The sequence below is a fragment of the Myotis lucifugus genome, unplaced genomic scaffold (assembly GCF_000147115.1).
Source record: "Myotis lucifugus unplaced genomic scaffold, Myoluc2.0 scaffold_57, whole genome shotgun sequence".
Taxonomy (NCBI): domain Eukaryota; kingdom Metazoa; phylum Chordata; class Mammalia; order Chiroptera; family Vespertilionidae; genus Myotis; species Myotis lucifugus.
The window spans coordinates 927,861-948,818 of NW_005871105.1; the positions used below are offsets into that span (position 1 = coordinate 927,861).

Here is a 20,958-nt window from a genome sequence, read left to right on the forward strand (position 1 = left end):
TCAATCATTTTCACTACTGTATAGTATACCATTGTGCGGGGTGGGGCAAAAGTAGGTTAACAGTTGTGAGTATGTGAAACACATTTTATTCCTATATTATTTATTATTATATTTTCCATATAAACAACTATAAATCTACTTTCGCCCCACTCTGTATGGCTATGCCACAATTTACTTATCCATTTTATAGTTGATAGACATTTACATAAATTTAAATTGGGGACTATTACCAATAATATTTTATAAACATTATTTACATGTTCTTCTTAGATACATATCTGCAAATAGAATTACTACATTACAGGGTAAGTGTGTGTGTTCAGTTTTGGTAGATAGTGTTAAGCAGTTTTCCAAAGTACTTATACAGTATAGGAATGTTCCAGATAGTTTATATTTTTAGTATCCTCACCAATACTTGATAGTCAGGATTGGGGAGTGAACCACTTAATATCTCTCATGATAATCATAACTTAGCTTTTACAAAGAGCCAGAAGAGGCTGGCATAACAGTTTTAGAACACAGGCACCTCTGTGTACACACACACACACACACACACACACACACACACACACTGATCATCAAATGTACCCACCTCGAACTTTCCACAGACTATCCCTAAAACACCTTGAAGACAGTGCCTTTGGCCCAGTTCATTTTTGGCAATAGAATGTGCAGCTTGGTCCTGTAGGGAAACAGTTGGGTAAGAGAGCATGATGCACTGCTGTGGCCCTGAAGGCTTTGGGTGGGGTAAGAAATACTTGAGGAGTTAATAATATTGGAATTTTCCAAGTACTCTCAGAGTGTGTTTGTTGAATTTTTATAATAATTTGACACAAATAGACCTCAATTCACTCTGTTGAATCCAACAAACATTTTTTTGTGAGTGTTCCATTCCCACTCTTGTATATTGTAGAAATGTGAAAGGAATGAAAGATGGTGACTAATAAAGATACAAAAGGATGCTCTACTTTATTAGCAGTCAGGGAAAGCAAGATGAAAATATGAGATGCCCATTTTTCACCTACTGGATTGGCAAAAATTAAGTCTGATAGTATGTTCTAGTGAGAGTGTGAGGTAAAGGCATGCACATACACGCTGCTAAAATGTTTTATCATTCTGGCAGGGGATGCAGTGTACCTACTAAAATTAGAAATGTGCATATGCAGTGGCCCAGCAGTCGCAACTGTAGGTATAAGTTCTAGAGAAATACTCATATGTACACAAGGAATCATGCACAATCATACCCCCAAATTTATAAAAATGAAAAAACTCATCAGTAAAGGACTGACATAGTCATCTGTGGTATATGCATGCATTGGATTACTATGCCGTGATTAAAGGGAATGAAGCAGCTGTAGAATGTAAGCTCTTTGAGGGCAGGAAATTTGCTTTTGTTCATTCCCGTGTCTCCGGCAACTAGAACTATGCATGGAATGTAGTAATTACTGGTTGAATGCATCAGTAAGTACATGGCTAGATCTCCAAATCATGTTTTTGAGTGAACAAAGCAAATTGCAGAAAATTTTTATTGTAAAATGTGTATGCATATGTGAAAGTCCATAAAAACTTATGGAAAGGTTTACACTAAAATGTAAAATACACATGAGTATTTGTACATCTACAAAAACTTAGCTGGAAAGATATATACCAAAATGACAACAATAATACCCTAAAGGCCCTCGGGCCCTATAAGGCCCATGAAATTATTTGGTCTGGCCCTGCCAAGGCTTTAGAGGTGAGTTAATTAAATATTTGGCCAAATATAGCAGGTTCATTTTTTAAGTTGGTAATTTTGTATGGCCCTCGAATGATGTTATAAATATCCAAATGGCCCTTGGCAGAAGGGTAGACAAAGGGAAGGGACCAGATTTTAGGGATGGTATTCAGAGAAGTATGACTTTTCTGCAGTGTTTCAAATTTGCAAAAGGATGTTTACTTGCATTACTTGGGTAATTGCAAGATCATTTAAAAATGACATTTTACTATGGAAAGATGATTTCCTTGTTATCTGGGTTGAAATTTGCTGGGTGAGGGACTCCTTTCTCTGGAGTCCTGCAACCTCCACCCAACTGTACAGAGGTCACGGGCTTGCTGAATTTCGTTTCCCAAGTGGTGTTCCTTGAATATGTGTAATAAATTAGAGGGGGAAAAGCCATCCAGTGATTCTGCATATTTCTTTAGGAATAAACCAGCTATTTGTATTTCCATCTTTGTTCTGATTTTATATTTGTAGGAAGCTTTCAAGTATGTTTTTTGTTTGCTTGGGTTTTTTGTGTTTGTTTGTTTGTTTGTTTGTTCTTTGCTAATTGCATTCACATATCTTTACAACAAGTCTTTAAAATACCTTAGTAAAGGAGATAAGGTTAATAGAAGTAGACAGTAAGAAATATGAAACAAAAGAACCTGTAGAATAGCATTTGTATTTCATCATGCTTTTTCCCTCGTTGTTAACCCTCTCAGGACCTCATTTTCCTATCTGCACAGTGAGGAGATGGGGTATTTTGGTCCCTACGGTTCTCTTTCCAGTGCTCTGTAAAAAATGATATATAGCCTGCATGTTCAGTTAATATTTGACAAAGGATGCAAGAATATACAATGGGGTAAAGACAGTTTATTCAATAATTGGTGTTGGGATAAATGCAAAAAAAAAATGAAACTAGACCACCTTCTTACACCTTATACAAGAATAAATTCAAAATGGATTAAAGACTTAAATATGACTCAATTTTAATTTTGTATCCTGCTACTTTGCCAAATTCATTTATTAAATGTAGTACTTTTTTTGGTGGAGTCTTGAGGGTTTTCCATGTGCAATACCATGTCACCTGTAAATAATGACAGTTTTACATACTCCTTTTCAGTTTGATTGCCTTTTATTTTTTCTTCTGTCTGCCCACTGTGGCTAGGCCTTCCAGTGCTATGTTGAATAAGTGTAGTGAAAGTGGGCATCCTGTCTTGTTCCTGTTCTTAAGAGAAACACTTTTAGTTTTTGTCCATCGAGTATGATGCTGGCTGTAGGTTTGTCATATATGGCCTTTATTATGTTGAGGTATGTTCCCTCTATTCCCACTTTGCTGAGAGTCTTTATCAAAAATGGGTGCTGGATTTTGTCAAATGCTTTTTCTGCATCTATTGATATGATGATGTGATTTTTATCCTTCATTTTGTTTTACATGATGTATCATTTAATTGATTTGTGAATATTGTACCAGCTTTGCATCCGCAGAATTGCACACGTAAATTGTACAATGAGTCTTGAATCAGAGCTGTCCAGTTTGGATACAGGAACACCCAGGACCACATCTTGTAATGAGCTGATATATGTGTGCCTGCTGCATACAGAACTGCTCTGTCCTTTGAAGATTTTTAAATAGGAATGGAATAGCCACTCTCCTTAATAGCAATAGCCATTACTTAAGTCATCTGCAAGTCATGAATTCCTTCCTCCCTTCCCATCTCCTCTGTTCTATGATGATTTAATTTGCTGGCATGAGACATTTAGATTAAATTCCTTTTGAAGTTTTAAATGGAGTTCTTATCTGGAAGGAAAAACATGTCCTTTGTCAGTTTTCAGATAAGTTGGGCAGTTAATTGGTCATCTATGAGGTCTAGTGCAATTTCCTTTTCATTCACATTTTTCTTCATTGAGTACACATAGCTCATTTAGTGTGTATTGCTAATGTTTGCCAAACACTGTGAGTAAAATATTTGCCTCATTTAAATTGAATTTTGAATGTTTCCTTGGTTATTGAGTAATTCCAGGCCTGTGGGTCCTCTGGGTTTATGTCGACACCTCCTTTCCTTTCAAAAAGAAATAGTCTGATCACTTATGTCATGTGCTTTCTTAACAGATTTTTTCCCCTAGGTCAAAAGAAAGTCAGACTATAATTTTTTATCAGTAAATAGTTTGATTACTACAGTGTTGTTTTATTCGGGTCTTCTGGAAACTTGTAGGATCTCTGTGTTAATAACTAGTCCCGGGTTCTGCTTATAGCAGATTTGGTGTGCTTTCTTCTGAAAGATTGAAGATATACACCAAATATACACCAACATTCAGATGTACACCATTGCTTCTAATACCTTTAGCCTTGAGAGTCCATTTAATTCAAACTTAGGATAAGTAGGCCTCGTTTAGATTAAGCAGAAATGAAGTTTACCTTTGACCACAGAAGAAATGGTTTACTGGCAGCGCCCTTGGTGGTCCCAGATCTGTCTCGTGCTTCAAAAGTGTTTGGACGGAACAGACCCAGGGACGCCCCTTCTTCCAGCCTCTGGACACTCTCTTGCATCTTATCCAGTCACCACCTTCAGAACCACCTCTGAGACCAGCCAACACACCGGTTTCTTTTCTGCCGTAACTCCTTATTGCCGAACAACCATGAGCTCCCAGATTCATCAATTATTCCACCGAGGGGGAGGCCGTGGTCAACCACCTGGCCAACCTGCCTCTGCAGGCCTCCCACACCTTCCTCTCTCTGGGCTTCTATTCCCACCGTGATGATGTGGCTCTCAAGTGCGTGGGCCACTAATTCTCTGAGTTGGCGGAGAAGAAGCGGGAGAGCGCTGAGCATCTTAACGTTGCAAAACCAGCGTGGTGGCCGCATTCTCTCCAGGACGAGCTGAAGCCTCCCCTAGAGGAGTGGGCAAAACTCAGGACGCCATGGAAGCCGCCCTGGCCTTGGAGAGGAACCTGAACCAGGCCCTTGTGGAGCTGGAGGCCCTGGGTTCTGTCTGCACAGACCCTCAGCTTTGTGACTTCCTGGAGAGCCACTTCCGGGGTGAGGAGGTGAAACTCATCAAGAAGATGGGCTACACCTTGACTCACCTCCGCAGGCCGCCGGTCCCCAGGCTGGGCCGGGCGAGTATCTTCTTAAAGCAGATACCCTGTGGGTCGAGACCCCTTTGGCAGTCGAACGACCCTTTCACAGGGGTCGCCTAAGAACATCCTGCATATCAGATATTTACATTACGATTCATAACAGTAGCAACATTACAGTTATGAAGTAGCAATGAAAATAATTTTATGGTTGAGTCACAACATGAGGAACTGTATTTAAAGGGCCAGAAGGTTGAGAACCACTGTCTTAAAGGCTCACCCTCAAGCACCACTAGCAGCCTTTGGAGCCCAGAGGCCTTTGAGGGGCCCCTCTGCATCCCCCTGGTGTCTGGCTTTTACCTGAGCCTCTCCCCCAAACTACTAGCCATTCTTTTAGTCACCCTGAAGCCCTCTTCCATGCAGTGACCAAATGAAACAATAAAGCTTTTTGCAGCAAAATAAATAAATGGTTTATTTTGTTAAACCACATAGTGCTCTATACTAAGATTTCAAGTGAGTATATTTAACCTCCTTAAGAGAAGTTTTCATTACATTACCTTTATTGAATGTATTCTGTGTGCCTAGAATCTAATCAGTGTAGTGCTAACCACTATAATGGCACAAAGTGAAAGATAAAAATCTGTTACATAATCAATAAACTATAGGAAAAATCTATGAATAAGAATTGCAGTATGTGCACTAGAATGTAGTTGGCATATTGAAAGGAGAGATAAAAGAAGAAAAAGTGGGCATTAAGCTAACCCCTAAAAGCAGGGTGGAATTTAGAAAAGCAGAGAAGAATGGTTTTGAGGTCATGGCTTAAGGTTGATAATGGGATGGGCCGAACCACAGACATCCTGAGCAAAGGCATTGCAGGAGGAACAAATGTGTCCTGCTGTCTAGACAATGAGAACAACCTTCACTTCCCATTCTGGGTTCTTGTGGACAGCCCCGGGCCTCTCCCAGACTCCAGTCTCGACCTTTTCTTCTGCTCTTCTCTCTGCTGGGTTGCTCTTCGTCCCACTCAGGGCCTGTTGACATGTCTCTCACTGATGAAGACCCAATCCCAAACTCAGCTTCTCTTGCATCCTCACCTGCCTGGGAAGAAGTACTGATTCTCTTCCCCAGCAGCTGGCATGTTGGTCGTCTGCCTAGCACACTTCACTGCCCAGACCCTTCACACTGCGTTTCAGTTTCAGCTGCTCCCTCAGCATCGAGGCCTTCTTGCAGGTGAGCACCAGGTGTCCTTCGTATCCTCAGTGCCCACATGGTGCTTGGTCCCAGCTACCTACTCAGTACGCGGGTCATGCGTTTTAGGGACTAGTGGGAAAACGTATTTCTCTACCTACATTTCCTAGTTGACAGTTACAGGAATAAATGTTTTGTTCTTTATTGTAGACCTAAGTGTCCTAAAGAGAGAAAGCAGAGAAACACTTCTTTCAAAACCTTTAGTTATATATATATATACAGTTCTCAACATTATTTTTATGATTTTTCATGTTAACCTGGCAGAGTTTTTTTTATTTTTGGTTTTCAAAATATTTCATATTTTAGTGTTTAAAAATACATATGACTGTCATTAATATGACTGTATGTTTTGTTTGTTAGTTCAGAAGAATACCCAAGAGATATAAACTTGTTATATTAAGTTGGAAGGAGGTAGATTGAAAGAGATAAAAGGAAAAAAGGAATCAGGCTAAAGAAGAAAAAAGAGAGTCTGAGAAAGTTAAAAGTCCCGCCTAGAGAAGAATATTCCCTGGAACCAGCCATACCCAGCTCCAGTCACCTTTCAACTCTTCCTGCCCAGGTTCCTCCTGTTTTCTGCTGGAGACCCTGCTCACTCCTTACGGAGGCTGCAGGCTGTGTCATAAACTAAACCTCCAACAGCTGTGTCCCCAGGCTCTCTCTGTGCCTCATAAAAGAGTATTGTAGAATAAGGACGAGGTTCCCTGACTGATCAATTTTAGTTATTCATGTTCATTGAGGAGCTGAACTTAGCATAGTCTGTGTGTATACAAAATACTGTCTTGGCATTCTATTAGGATACATGCTCCAGAAGAAAAACCAGCTTAGAAGAAACTGAGTGAAAGGTCTGTTTCAGTATTTTTGTTTGTTGAAGAATTGTTAAATCACTGAGTGCTTGAGTCCTCAGTGGGAGGCAAGTTTCCTTAAGACACTTGCAGTAAATGAACCCTAATGTCTAGCTTCTAACTCCTTTGTTCCTGTTATTGTTTCTGATCTCTGTGCCTCCGAGCAAGAGAAGTCAGCCATAACATTTTTTTTTTTTAAAGAATAATCATTGGCACATCACTGAGCCTGTTTTGCCCCGAGCTATCCCGTTTTAGTTCTCCTAATTTTTTCCAGTTTCTTTCTTTTGGAGGAGGTGAGAGGGAGGTTTCGAGTCTGGATAATCAGTGGGCCTACTTCCTCTGGTGAAAACAAAACCTTCCAACATGGTTTTGTGCCTGGCAAATACATGTAAAAACTATTTGAGACGAAACTTAGTTTATTTCTTTGAAGCTAGCCTCTAAAACTTGTCCCAGGTTTTACCCGGAGGCATCTTGAATTCGCCTCACCAAGAAAAACAGCCCTGTTTCTTAGCAGCTAATTTGTAAAGCTGCATTTAGGCTGTAGTGCTTTTACTGAACCAAAGTTCGTGCACCTGATGCTTTGAAAGGCCAAAACGCGAGCTGGGAAAGGTTTATTGATTCAGAAGGCGCCAACTGAGAACACAGGAGACCTAGTGGTGCCTCAGATCCATCTTGCTAGCTGGATCAGGCCAAGGGTTGTGAAGAGGTTGGGGGAATGGGTATGGGGAGTGCTGATGTGGGACAAGTCTAAGTTGGAAAACCTTGGAGCTTGGCCATTTAAGGTAAAGGCACATCAACACCGGATCTTCCTGGACAATGGACCCTTGACTTCTGAACAGGTTCTGGTGTTGAAGTTCCAGTTATGTCCTGGTCCTTTGTAGCCGTGGTTGGGGGAGAGGGGACTTTGGTTCTGGGTGCAGCTGGAGGCCAAAGTTCTCTCCTCTGGGCTTGCTTCGGCTGCATGGCTTGTGGTTTTGGTCTTTTATCTCTAAAAACAACTCAGCACCTCATCAAACAGGATAGGACTGGTGGAGCTGGTCTGCGGTTACAGGGCCTCTATTCATCCCAGGCTACAAGCTCTGTAGGTCCTTCTGATGATGTCATCGTGTCATCATGTGCATTTCTTGGATCTTTCTACTTCCTCTGACATTAACAAGGGAAAATACTACCAGCTGTTAGCATTCAGCCCAAGGCTTGCACTGTCCTACTGTGGCCCCTATTCTTGCTCTATTAGTGAACAGATCAGATGAAACCTGGAGACATTTAATTCAGAGACTGAAAATAAAGTGTACCAGCGTCATAAAGGCAATGGCAAAGGCAGATTTAGATTTGTTTGAACAAAATGGCAGAGTGAAGGGAACCCTGGTCTGGCTCAGTAGAGTGCACTCTTAGAGGACCCAGGCCAGAGAATAACAGGGCCAAGTACATCTTGCCTGGGGCTCCACTGTGGTGAATAAGTACACAAAGGTATTTATAGCATCTTTCAGAAGGCAGTTTTATCACAATGATGTTATAATATTCATTCTGCTGAGAGGCTTCATAACCTTTAAACAAAGTCTCTAAAATCAATCTTTTATTATGTTTTTATATTTTTAAGATTTTTTAAAAATTGATTTTTAGAGAGAGAGACAGACAGAGAGAGAGAAACATTGATGTGAGAGAGAAACATCAATCGGCTGCCTCCTGCATGCCCCCAACCCGGGCATAGGCCAAGAGCAGCCTTTCGGTGCATGGGACGAAACCCAACCAACTGAGCCACACCAGCCAGGGCTTGGCACTTCCTAATACTGATTTATAATCAGTTGTTATTTATTCTTACTGGCCCATAATTAGAAATACTGTATGTATATCAGGAATAGGCAAGCTTTTTCTTAAAGGACCAGATTATAAAGGTTATAGGCTTTATACAGATACTTATATAACCATTTAAAAGGGTAAAACCTTCCTTAGCTGGCGGCCTGTGGTTTGCCAACCTCTGCTCTTTATGATGATCGCCGGGGTCAGTCTTTGTCTGGTAGCTCTCCCCTCACACACACATACACTTCTACAATTATTAATCCGCTGCTGTTTGCCTGACATCAAGAATATAAATATGAATGTAAAGACAGTTTCTTTCCTAAAGATCTTTCAGTCTCAGGAGAAAGAATAAATACATAAACACGCTCATTGCAAGTACTTAGTACCTTGTAGCGCAGTGATGTCCAGAGGTGGCCTGGCTGGAGGAGAAGGGGGAGGGCTCCACAGAGAACAACCTTGTGATGAGTTGCAAACATTCCTAAGCAGCAAAGCAAGGACAGAGCCTTCTAAGAAGATTTTTTTTTTCCTTAATGTAAGACATGTATTTGAGGTTTTTCCCCATCTCAGTAGAAGATCTCAGTTCCCAGATAGTAGCATAGATAGCATCAGCTCATTGACTACTAAGAATGTCTAGAAATTCTGAGGAAAAGCACATAATTCAGTAATTACAGAGCAAAGCACTCATACCATTTAAAGCATTTGACTTATGAAAACTTTATTTTTCTTTAATAGATACTGTATCACCAGGTAACTTAAACCTAAAACACATAGATTTGGACACGTAAGTGATATGTTACATAAGGCTTAGTGGACTAGGATTCCTGAGCACACTATTCCTTTCCGAAGCTTGTTACCAACTGTCGTTTTAAGTAAGATTTGTGGTCTCTATTAATTTATGCTTAACAGGACAGGTTTGTAGTAGATGATTTCTAAGGCCCCTTCCAGTTCTGGGTGCTGTGACTATAATTAGGCAGATTGCATATTAATAGCTACTTTTTTCCTCTGCAGAAATCTAATTTGATTTGTTCAAATTGCCAAATTCCACTTATTCAAATTCCAGTCAACCCCATAGCCTCTGAACTCTGATACTATCCAAGAAAAAAAAAAAGTAAGAATTTATGGTATTCTTGGAGTTACAGAGTACTCAAATGCCATATCACCAGAGAGGCAGACTGGCTACATTCTAGCTCTATGACTTGGGCAAGTTCCTTACCCTCTCTATAACTCAGTTTCCTTATCTGCAGAATGAAAATGCTATAGGACCTGTTTCGCGTGGTTGTTATAATAAGTAAATACATTAATAATCTTAGAATTCTGTTTGGCAAAAATAATCACTTAAAGTATGTCAGTTATTATTACAAGTAAAGATAATCCTATGTAATAAAAGCCTAATATGCTAAGTGTCTAGTCCAGTCAGCTGTTCAACCAATCAAAGCGTACTATGCTAATGATATGCTAAGGCCGCTCAACCGCTCACTATGATGTGCACTGACCAGCCGGGGGCAGTCACTCAACGCAGGAACTGCCCCCTGGTGGTCAGTGCGCTCCCACAGGGGGAGCGCTGCTCAGCCAGAAGCCAGGCTCACGGCTGGCAAGTGCAGCGGCAATGGTGGGAGCCTCTCCTGCCTCCATGGCAGTGCTAAGGATGTCTGATTGCCATCAGTCGGACATCCCCCTAGAGGTCCCGGACTGTGAGAGGGAACAGGCCGGGCTGAAATTTTGTGCACCGGGCCTCTAGTTGTAAATAGTCCATATATAAAATTCAATATTAAATTAAAACCATTAAAATGTTTGGAATTGTTCAGCTATGATGCTGAACATAAGCTATATATATATTTGCATTCTGTCAATGTATACAATATAGAAACCTTTGAGTTATTCTTTGGAGGTGATGGGGTTCAGGGCAGGCAGACCCAAACATGTCATTTTGACATATTGATTATCTTGAATTAAAGTTACTTGAAAAGCAGCCAGTGCAAGAACACTGTGACTGTCCTTTGTCCCCCAAAAGCAGGAAGTACATCTCCCATGTGAATGTATCCTCCCTATCCCAAGAGGATAGAAGGCATCCTTATCCCCAGAGATAAGCGTTCATGGCCGAGAAAGTAAACAGACGTTGTTACTTCTCCATTAATTTGCTACCTTAAGCAAAAACCCTTCGTTTTGTCAAATCTTCACAATAATTGTTTCTTTCACTTTACTCAATCTAGGAATTCTAGATTTCTTCATTTATAAATACAGTAAATTAAAACAAACCACATAGGGATCCTAACTAGAAAATATTTGTTTTAATATTAAATTTCAGTTTTATCTTTTGCCTCCTGTAAATAAACAAAAGAAATTCAGGACATACTTAATCTATTGTTTATTTCTTTTATCCTTCAAAACACATTTCAGCCCTAACCAGTTTGGCTCAGTGGATAGAGCGTCGGCCTGCAGACTGAAAGGTCCCAGGTTCAATTCCGGTCAAGGGCATGTACCTTGGTTGCAGGCACATCCCCAGTAGGAGGTGTGCAGGAGGCAGCTGATCAATGTTTCTCATCGATGTTTCTAACTCTCTATCCCTCTCCCTTCCTCTCTGTAAAAAATCAATAAAATATATTTTTAAAAAAACACATTTCAGTGTCTCTTGGCCAAAAAAAATTGTATATTTTTCTGCCCTGGAAACAGCCACAGACCTTAACTGGAGGCTGAGGGTGGAGGTGTTAGCATCCCAACATCTGGAATGCCGTTGGACAGCAGCTTTGAAAACTCCAGCCACAGATCACACAAATAGTAGTGATACAGTTAACAAGGAAAAATGGTTACTTATTCTGTGATGATAGAAATAGTTATATGGCACAAATACCTGTTAAAAGTTATTTTTAATATTCAAGTTGTACTTTTTAATTTTTTTTATCAAAAGAGATCCCTAAATCCAAAGCTATGTTTGATATATGCAGGCCATTTTATGTGCGTATCAGATTGTTGCAACATTTTGCTGTTTATTTCCATGACTCGATATTAATCAGTTTTTTAATGTAGGAGAGTTAAACTTTTATTCTTTAGAGCTAGCTTTTTAAAAATTTTACTTCTGGCCCTATCTGGTTAGCGCTCAGTTGGGGTTCGATCCCCGTCTGTTTGCAGAAAATATCAGCATCTAAGGATATTAGAGGGGTGGAAAGGCCAGGAAAACGAGTTACATAAAATGGCAGTGAAATAGAATTCCTTTGAGGTTAACTGAAAACACAGAGTACTTTGTGAGTTGAAAACAAACAAGACCATTCCTTTCTTTCCACCTTAGGTCAAAATTCCCTGTCTTGTGCAGTCAGTGTTAATCTATCAGTATCATAATATAATTAAACATGATGTGTTTTTATTATGGGATTAAAAAAAGGAAGGTACTTTAGATAGGATGACTTTGATAGGGCAATGTTTTTGTCATCACAGGTTATATGTTACAAACCATATTATTACTTTGAATATAAATAAACATAAATATTCCTGTGTCTGTCCCTGCACTAAGTGAGGTATTCACTGAATGCCTGCTCCATACCAATAAGAAAGATACACACCCTCCCTTTAGAACTTTACAATCTCTTTGGGGAGATAATTTAATTATAGTGTGATTAACCTAACTCTTCCGTGGTTCAACAGCTTGATTTAGTTCAGTAAAAAGATGAGAATATTATAGACAACAACACTGTGTTGTGAACTTAAAAATTGCTAATGACTAGATCTTAATTGTTTCCATCACAAAATGTACTAGTATAACATGATAGAGGTGTTAGCTAACCTAAGGTGACAATCATTTTGCAATATATAAATGTAGCAAGTCAACATAATGTTGTACACCTTAAACTTGCATGTTATATGCCAATTAATAAAAATAAATTTTAGGAATAAATGGATGTCTATTTGTATAATATGGCGCCTATTACTTCAATGATTTGAAGTTTCAAGGGGATGGAAGTGTTTTGCCCAGTAACAGTCAATGATCTTTTATAGTAGGAGCAACCCATAAGGTACCATTGGGTATCTCTCCAGGATTTGTCTAGTTTGTTCATTTCAATGTGCTTGTGAACAAAACAAGGAACCCCATTATTACCTCAGAGTAGTTTTCTCAGCTAAACTGTTATGATTGCATACTTTCCATTAGGCTTATTAAGGGATACTAATAAAATTAATCTAGCCAATAATTTTAAGATACAGTATTTATATGCTGTTTTTAAATTCATTTGAAAATGGGACAGTAGCATTTTAATAGTAATTTATATTTTGGTCACTAGAGGGCACTAGACACATATGTATAGCTAAGGAAAAAATATCAGTTGATATTTCAAATGCAGTTGATATTTCAAAATCAGTTGATATTTCTGATTTGAGAATGCTGAATAAATTCTTTATGTTTTAACAGTTTATCAGTTCTTGTGAAGTAGTCAAAAATATTCTCAACTGACATTTTCAACCATCATTACGTTTTTAAGTAAAGTAGTATTCTTAAGAAGCAGTACTAACTGCTATATTTTTTTATATAGCTTTGAGAGAGATTAACTTGAGAACATGATGAGTCAAAAAAAGAAAAATCTCCTTGATGTTTTTATTTTTCAGAAAACTGTGGGATATATTTTCCAGAAATAAAAAGAGATCCAGGCAAGTATTTACACAGTTGTCCTGAATCTGTAAAAAAATGGCTTCAACAGCTGAAGAATGCTGGGAAAATTCTTGTATTAATCACCAGTTCTCACAGTGATTACTGTAGACTTCTCTGCAACCATATCCTGGGGTAAGTGATGAGACATTCTGCTTTGATGTTTATAAAACACTGATAGCACATTGGACCAGTGCGTTTTATAAATGTGCTCCACCATGACCTTATCAGTATATTAAACAACACTGAGTGGCAAATGGTTATTTCTCATAACATCTCTCAACATCCACACCACACCCAAGTATGTTTTAGCAAAGCAGCTTTCCTGGGGTTTCGTCTGCTCATAGCTTGCTGATGACCTGGGCTTTAGATTTTCTGAAGGGTGGATGGAACACATGTCCCTCGTGCCTTCCCCAGCAACGTTCAGTGATTCCCAAAAGGTATGTGGGGATGTTGGATAAATATTATCTCCCCAGTGCAACATGGAGTCCCCCAAGAGCAAGAACTACCATTCCTTTGCCATTTCAAATAATCCTAAATATAGTATTAAGTCCAGATTGAAAACAATGATTGTTGTTATCTAAAAATTGCCACATTATAAGACAACACTAACTTTCAAAATAAAGTATCTTCTTCACATTTTGAACACTCTCTGAAGACATAGCTTTGAATATTTCTAGCTATTGGAAACTATTGAATTTACTTACCATGACTGTGACCATTATGAGAAAGCTTAGCACCGAGAGTTAATGTGCTCATTCTTTCTTATGTTTATGTCAAGGTGTTGTTCAGGAATACTAGTGCTAAATCACCCTTTATTTCCAGTGGAAGATTTACCTTAAAATGTATAGGAAGCATGTAAAAAGTTCATCAAAAGATAAGAAATGATGGTGTGGTCAAGTAGATAGGTGAAGATTAAGTTCAATTTTATATAGACAGTTTCTAATTCCTTAAAATAAATATTTTAAAATTCTGTTGCTTTTCAGGAATGATTTTGCAGATCTTTTTGACATTGTGATTACAAATGCATTGAAGCCTGGTTTCTTCTCCCATTTACCAAGTCAAAGACCTTTCCGGACACTTGGTAAGTTAGTTTTGGTTTATTTCTTCTCCTCTTTAAGATTTGTTCATTCATTTATTCAGTAAACAGTAAACAATCTGTTGGCTAACAGCCATGTGCAAACTACTGTGTTAGGAGTATACTGATAGGGGGTACGATGTATACTAGGTGAAAAACAAAGGTAAAATAATGTGTGAAATATACCACCATTTTATAAACAAAAGGAAAAATAAAGATATGGTGATGCAGTATTTTTAACTTAGCACTTTTTTTGTGCTACTTAAAAGCCCTACTCGGTGCAAGGCAGTTGACAGTAGCTTGGTTCTCTGCTTACTGAGGAGCCCAGAAACGGTGGAATCCAGGTTAAGTTCAGAGTCCTGGGTGTCAAGCACTGAGTGGTCCTCGGTGCACCAGACAGAGGCATAAACAGACATAAGCAGGAAACCCCTGAGGTCGCGCTGCGCGTTGTGAAGGAAGGAACCGCCTGTTGAGGCCACCTAATGAGGCCACCTTGCTTGGCTGGCCAGGGGAGGCCTGTCTGAAAAGGTCAGGCAAGGTGACTTGTAAGGAGGGACCTGAAGTGAAGGGTGAGTCATGAGGAGAGCAGAGGATGAGTGTTCCTGGCGGTGGGATGGACAGCGGCCCCGTGTGGGAGACATCTGGCTGAGTTTCAGTGACAGAGAAGAGGCCTGTGGTTCTGGCCATAGGGATGGGGGGAGAGGGGGGACGTTAGGGAGGCAGGCAGCCTCATACACTGTGGGAAGGAAGGGGTTTGGGTTTTAGTCCATGAGCCATCTGAAGTGATCCAGTTGAGGTAGAAGAGTGACATAGAGACATCTTTGGCTGCTGGGTGGGGGATGCATTGGATGTGGGGAGGGTTAGAGAGGAAGACCAGGCACTTACAGTGTCCCAAGTGAGAGATGGTGTTGTTTGGTCTGGGGCAGTAGTTCTGGAGATGGTGCGAAGTACATGGGGGGAAGGGACAAAAGTAGGTTTACAGTTGTGACTCCATGAAACAGTTTATTCTTGTATGGTTATTTATTATTGTATTATTTTCTATACAAACAACTGTAAACCTACCTTTGCCCTGCCCTGTATATTTAAGATGTATTACGGATGTGGAAAACATAGGACTTGGTGATGCTTTAGAAGCAGCAGATGAAAGGAGCAATCGAAAATGACTTCCAGGTTATTAATTTTTCGTTTTTCCTGAATTAAAAAGGTGGGTGCATAGTGATATCACTTGGAGCCAGGGGGAAGAATATAGAAGAAATTTGGGTGGGGTGGAGATTACAACTATTAAGAACTCATCTTTCAGCATAGTAAATTTGAAATGCCTAGGAGTTATCTAACTGGAGCTATCAATTAGGAAATCGTGTAAACGAGCCTGGAGTCCAAGAGAACAGAGGTAGGCTCTGGTGTAAATTTGGGAGCCATCAGCTCAGGGACAGGTATTTAAAGCCAGGGACTTATATGAGATCAAATATAAGGAGAACGAGGACAGGCAAAAGACCCAGACCAAGCTTCACCACTAACTTTAAGGATAAAGAAGATTGCAATCTGGGAGCAGACAGGTGACAGTCGGGGAAGAGGAGAGTAGTGTTCAGAAGCCACAGAGGAAAGAGGAGAGTCATCAATGAGGGCAAATGCTACTGAAAAAGGAGAGAGACAGTCCATTGGAGGGGCAAGACTGGTGTCCTGAGGAGCAGCGTAGAGGGAGACCAGATTGCAGTGTCTTGAAGAGTTGATTGAAGGTAGTGGAACCAATGAGTATAGACAATTCTTTCTAGAATTTTAGCTGTGAAGACAGTAAAAAAAATGGAGGTGTTAGCTGAAAGACATATTTTCTTTGTTAAACTGAAGGTATTAGAATATGCAGATATGCTAATGAAAGGTCTAGGATAGTGGTTTTTGCCTGTGAAACTTTTGTTCTTCAGGGCAAATCTGGCAACGTCTGAAGAGGCACAGCTTGGGAGCCAGGATGCTACTGGGGTATCTAGTGGGGAGAAGCCAGGGATGCTGCTAAACAGCCTACAACTCACAGGACTGCACCTCCACTACCGCAAAGAAGGAATTATCTGGTCCCAAATCTCAGTAGTGTCAGGTTAAGAAACCCTGGTCTAGTAGAAAGGAAGAGCTTGATGATGGTTTTATATATGGGTTTAATGTCTTATATAAATCCTTGATTTTAAGAAACAATCTGATATGAGGGAGTCAGATAATCCTCTTTGTATTAAACTAGAAAAGAGTTATTTTTCCCCTCTTCACAAACTTGTATTTAATACATAAGCACTCAATAAATTTTTATCTGCAGGGTTTTCATATTTTGTTCCAATTTATACCTGTCCTGTATCTATACTTATTCCATCCCACAGATTTTTATTAAAGTCTTACACACACACACGTATGACCTATTTATGTATTTGTGAAGTGCTTGTAGCAGTAGGTGCGCACTGAACGCTAGCTCCTGCCCCCAGTGGTCCTGTCTTGTACATGTCCTGCAGCCATGCCTGCGTGTGGTCTGCCCAACAGGGCGCTCTCCCCTGACTAAAGAGGATGTGACTGTCACGCTGCATTTTCAGAGAATGACGAGGAGCAGGAAGCCCTGCCGTGTCTGGAGAAACCTGGCTGGTACTCCCAGGGGAACGCTGTGCACCTTTATGACCTGCTGAAGAAAATGACTGGCAAACCTGAGCCCCAGGTATTTCCTCACTGAGCGGGGTCCTCGGTGCCCACTTGCAGACAAACTTTTGTAAACTAAAACCGTGATTCATTTTTTAAAATATATATTTTATTGACTTCAGAGAGGAAGGGAGAGGGAAAGATAGAAACATGAACGATGAGAGAGAACCATTGATCGGTTGCCTCCTGCACATCCCAGACTGGGGATCGAGCCCGCAACCCGGGCACCTGCCCTGACCAGGCATTGAACTGTGACCTCCTGGTTCATTGGTCATTGCTCAACCACTGAGCCACGCCGGCTGGGCTAAAATCATGATTCTTACTGCATTTAGCTTAGTTATCTGTGGGGAAATAATCTGCCTTTGCTTGTCTACCAATCTCTTCTCTCACCTCTTCTGTTTACTAGTAAATAAGCCTGTTTGTTGAGGTAGACTAGGTCCTTTATCTGTCTCGGAGTATAGGAAACAAGCAAGGGGCCACAGATCGAGGGGAGGCACTGGATTAGTGTGGGATGCTTGAGGCATGGCATCCTGATAACAGTCCCTAAAAGTTTTTATATGTAAAATAAGCAGTAACTGAAATTACAGGACAGACTAGCCTAAAGACACACTGGCTTTTGACACCCTGGTCACATCGTCCATGTTGGACATTGGTGCATTTTCAACAGCAGGAGCTTTCATCTAAAAAATGTTTGCCAGGAGCCCTGCGAGCCGGAGAGATCGGTGAGTAACATCAGCTCCCAGGTTGCCACAGTCCCCTGGGACCTCCTGAGGGATTTTGTGGACAGTGCAGCCTGACTTGGAGGTTGTAATTCATATTCCCTTAACTGCGGCTTCTCGTCTGTAAAAAGCGTGTGGACTAGATCAGTGGACGTCTAGTCTTGGGAAACCCCGGGAGCTTCCCAGGGTCCTCCCGCCCAACCCCGTCCTCAGAGATTCCGTGTCAGCAGGTCCAGATGGAACCGGGGACCTCTTGGGGAAAGTGGTTGTGAAGTGCACTCCTGCTAATCTAACGCACTGGGACAAGTCACCGCCAACATCTCACCAGTTCTTCAGTTCTAGGGTCAGGTTTAACTGTAAACATATGAACTCTTGCTTCTTCAGCAACACTGAACAAAATCACTTCTTTTCTGCCTTTCTTCTACCTACACATGCATTGTATAATTTCTTAAACTAAACCTGGCACCTGCAAACCAAATGGGCCAAGTTGATGGTCACCTGGAAAGTTCAAGGAAATTTAAGATGTTTATGCAGCTTTCAGAGGAATTTTCTTTGCCTTCCGTGAAACAATGACCACGCTTTCACAGTTCGAATGCCTCACCCAGAGTTTGCTGTCTGACTTACAGGTTGTGTACTTTGGTGACAGCATGCATTCAGATATTTTCCCAGCCCGTCATTATAGCAACTGGGAGACAGTCCTCATCCTGGAAGAGCTCAAAGGGGACAGAGACTGGAAGCCTGAGGACTCAGAGCCCCTAGAGAAGAAAGGAAAATATGAGGTAAGGGTTCCTCTTTGCTTTATCTTAGGAAGTGCTTGTTGGTGCCAAGAGAGATGAACTCTGCTGGCAGTTGTTGTGGTCTTGCCGTCTCAGCTCTATGATTGATCTTGTGGATAACTGTTAAACGATGCCAAGATAACGCAGGTCAGTCTGTGTTCCCTGCCCTCTGCTTTCATCCAGTGCCGGCGCCGGGGATGTTTTGGTTGGTGCTGAGGCTGCCAGATCCTGACTCACTGTAGTGACACTGTCTCTTTTGCTTGGCCGTGGAAGCTCTTGTGCTCTCTTCACGGGTCTAGCTTAACTAAACAGCAGCTCCTTGAGACTGACTCCTGAGCCCCCAGAGTGAACTTTACATAAGGGCACTAACCCAGTCACAGGGCTCCTTCCTCATGACAGACACCTCCCCACCTAATATCACTTTGGAGGTTAAAATTTCAACATAGGAATTCTGGGAGAACATAAACATTTAGACCATAGTAGCATCCAGATTACTTTGAACCAGAAAGGGTAGATAGATCTATTTTCCTCTCTTTATAAGAATAGGGAGGAGCCTCGATTCTATCACTCATTTGCAGGACCATTTTCTACATATGTGTGATATGATGATTTGAGCCTTTTTTCTTCAGACTCATTATCTTAGGATAATTAACTAAATCAAATTTATCCTATAAACTGCTATTTAGACATTGAGAAGTTATATTGAAATACACCTTAGATGTACACATAGGAGTGTGGATATTCATATTTCAGTACTGCTCTTTGGTGAAATCCAAATAGGTTCTTGCTGAATGATTTCCAAACACCATCATCTGCAAACATACATTCTCATCTTGCTTCACAAATCGAGTTCCAGCACAAAGAATTGTGAATCTAAAGGGATATTTGGGACACTTGTGTGCTCCAAAATGAAATTTTCATCAGAAGCACATGACAGATTTTATAATCCAGACTAGTGGCCCGGTGCACAGATTCGCGCACATTGAAAGGAAATTAGAAGAAATTCGTGCAGTAATTATGTTACTGCAAAAAGTTACATGTCAAAAGAGCATATATAATATAGTATTATAAAATTAAAATACAAAATATTTTAATATCACTATTCACCCTTTCTCTATAGAAGTGTCAGAGATGAAAGAAAATTAGTAAAATGTATATGAAAATAATATATAAATTGATTAATAAATAAACATGATATAAAAACAACAAAGACATGATATAAAAATAACAAAAACATGATATAAAAACATTGATAAAAACAATGATAAATTGATTAATAAATAAACAACATGATATAACAACAACAAAGTGCCAATAGTTGGTCTTCAGATACATTCTGGCATCGCATGCGATTGGCGTCAGCAAGAGCTTTATATGCATTGCGCAGGTGCAAGTCGACGTTTATTTTTAAATTGCCAGTGCGCATAATATGTACCGGCCGGTCAGTCGGTTGGACAGATGGATGGTCGGTCACTTAGCCTTTTATATACATAGATTATATGGATGGAATAGGATTTTTTTCAGTTCTTAATTTTATGCCATATCCATAAAACACTGAGAAGTATTTTTTGAATGGGTCTTTAATTTAGTCTGCAATTTTTATGTGCCTCCTCTGTCCTAGGCACTAAGACTTAGGGATACATAAATGCATCAGGTCTTAGCCTTATGTAGTTAAGAATCCCGATCTGTCAAGGGTGAAACAGTATGAGAAGTAGTATATTAGGGATAAACTCGGGACGTAGGAAAATGGAGAAGTGACCTAATCCAACCTGAGTGTGGGGGGTCAAGGAAAACATCCTGGGAAAGGCCTAATCCCAAAGGATGAGAAGGGCTGGAAAAGGCCCAATCCCATAGGATGAGACAAAACCAGATGAAGGTACTTTTAAAATAATACATAGTTTGGTTAAGGGAAACAAATCCTTCTGATTTTTAATTTTTATTTACTTAGCAGGGGAAAATTATAATGAGATTGAACATTAATCACAGTTTTTATTGTTCTATCCTCTCGTTTCAGGGACAGAAGGGAAAGCCTCTATATTCATTATCTAAAAAATGGGGCTCTTTTTTTACTGATTCCATTTCGGGACTGGAAAATACAGAAGACTCTTTGGTTTCTACGTGGTCCTGTAAGAGAATCAGTACTTACAGCACTATTGCAATTCCAAGTATTGAAGCTATAGCAGGTAAAGGGGAAAATATTTTTTTATTTTTAATATATTTTTAATTGATTTCAGAGAGGAAGGGAAAGGGAGAGATGGAAACATCAATGCTAAGAGAAAATCATTGATTGGCTGCTTCTCACACGCCCTCACTGGGGTTCCAGCCCACAGAACCTGGGTACATGACCTCCTGGTTCATATGTCAATACTCACCCACTGAGCCATGCCA

The 20,958-nt window shown here is 40.2% G+C and overlaps 1 protein-coding gene across 1 annotated transcript in view; it reads left to right on the top strand.

Moving 5' to 3' along the window:
• The window catches only part of NT5DC1 (5'-nucleotidase domain containing 1), a 99,673-nt gene that overhangs the window by 76,398 nt on the left and 2,317 nt on the right, over nucleotides 1-20,958 (top strand). The window contains exons 7-11 of the mRNA XM_006089246.3: nucleotides 13,294-13,468; nucleotides 14,320-14,417; nucleotides 16,976-17,094; nucleotides 18,421-18,573; nucleotides 20,585-20,753. Coding sequence (XP_006089308.1) covers nucleotides 13,294-13,468; nucleotides 14,320-14,417; nucleotides 16,976-17,094; nucleotides 18,421-18,573; nucleotides 20,585-20,753 — 714 coding nt within the window. The remainder of the gene's footprint in view (nucleotides 1-13,293; nucleotides 13,469-14,319; nucleotides 14,418-16,975; nucleotides 17,095-18,420; nucleotides 18,574-20,584; nucleotides 20,754-20,958) is intronic.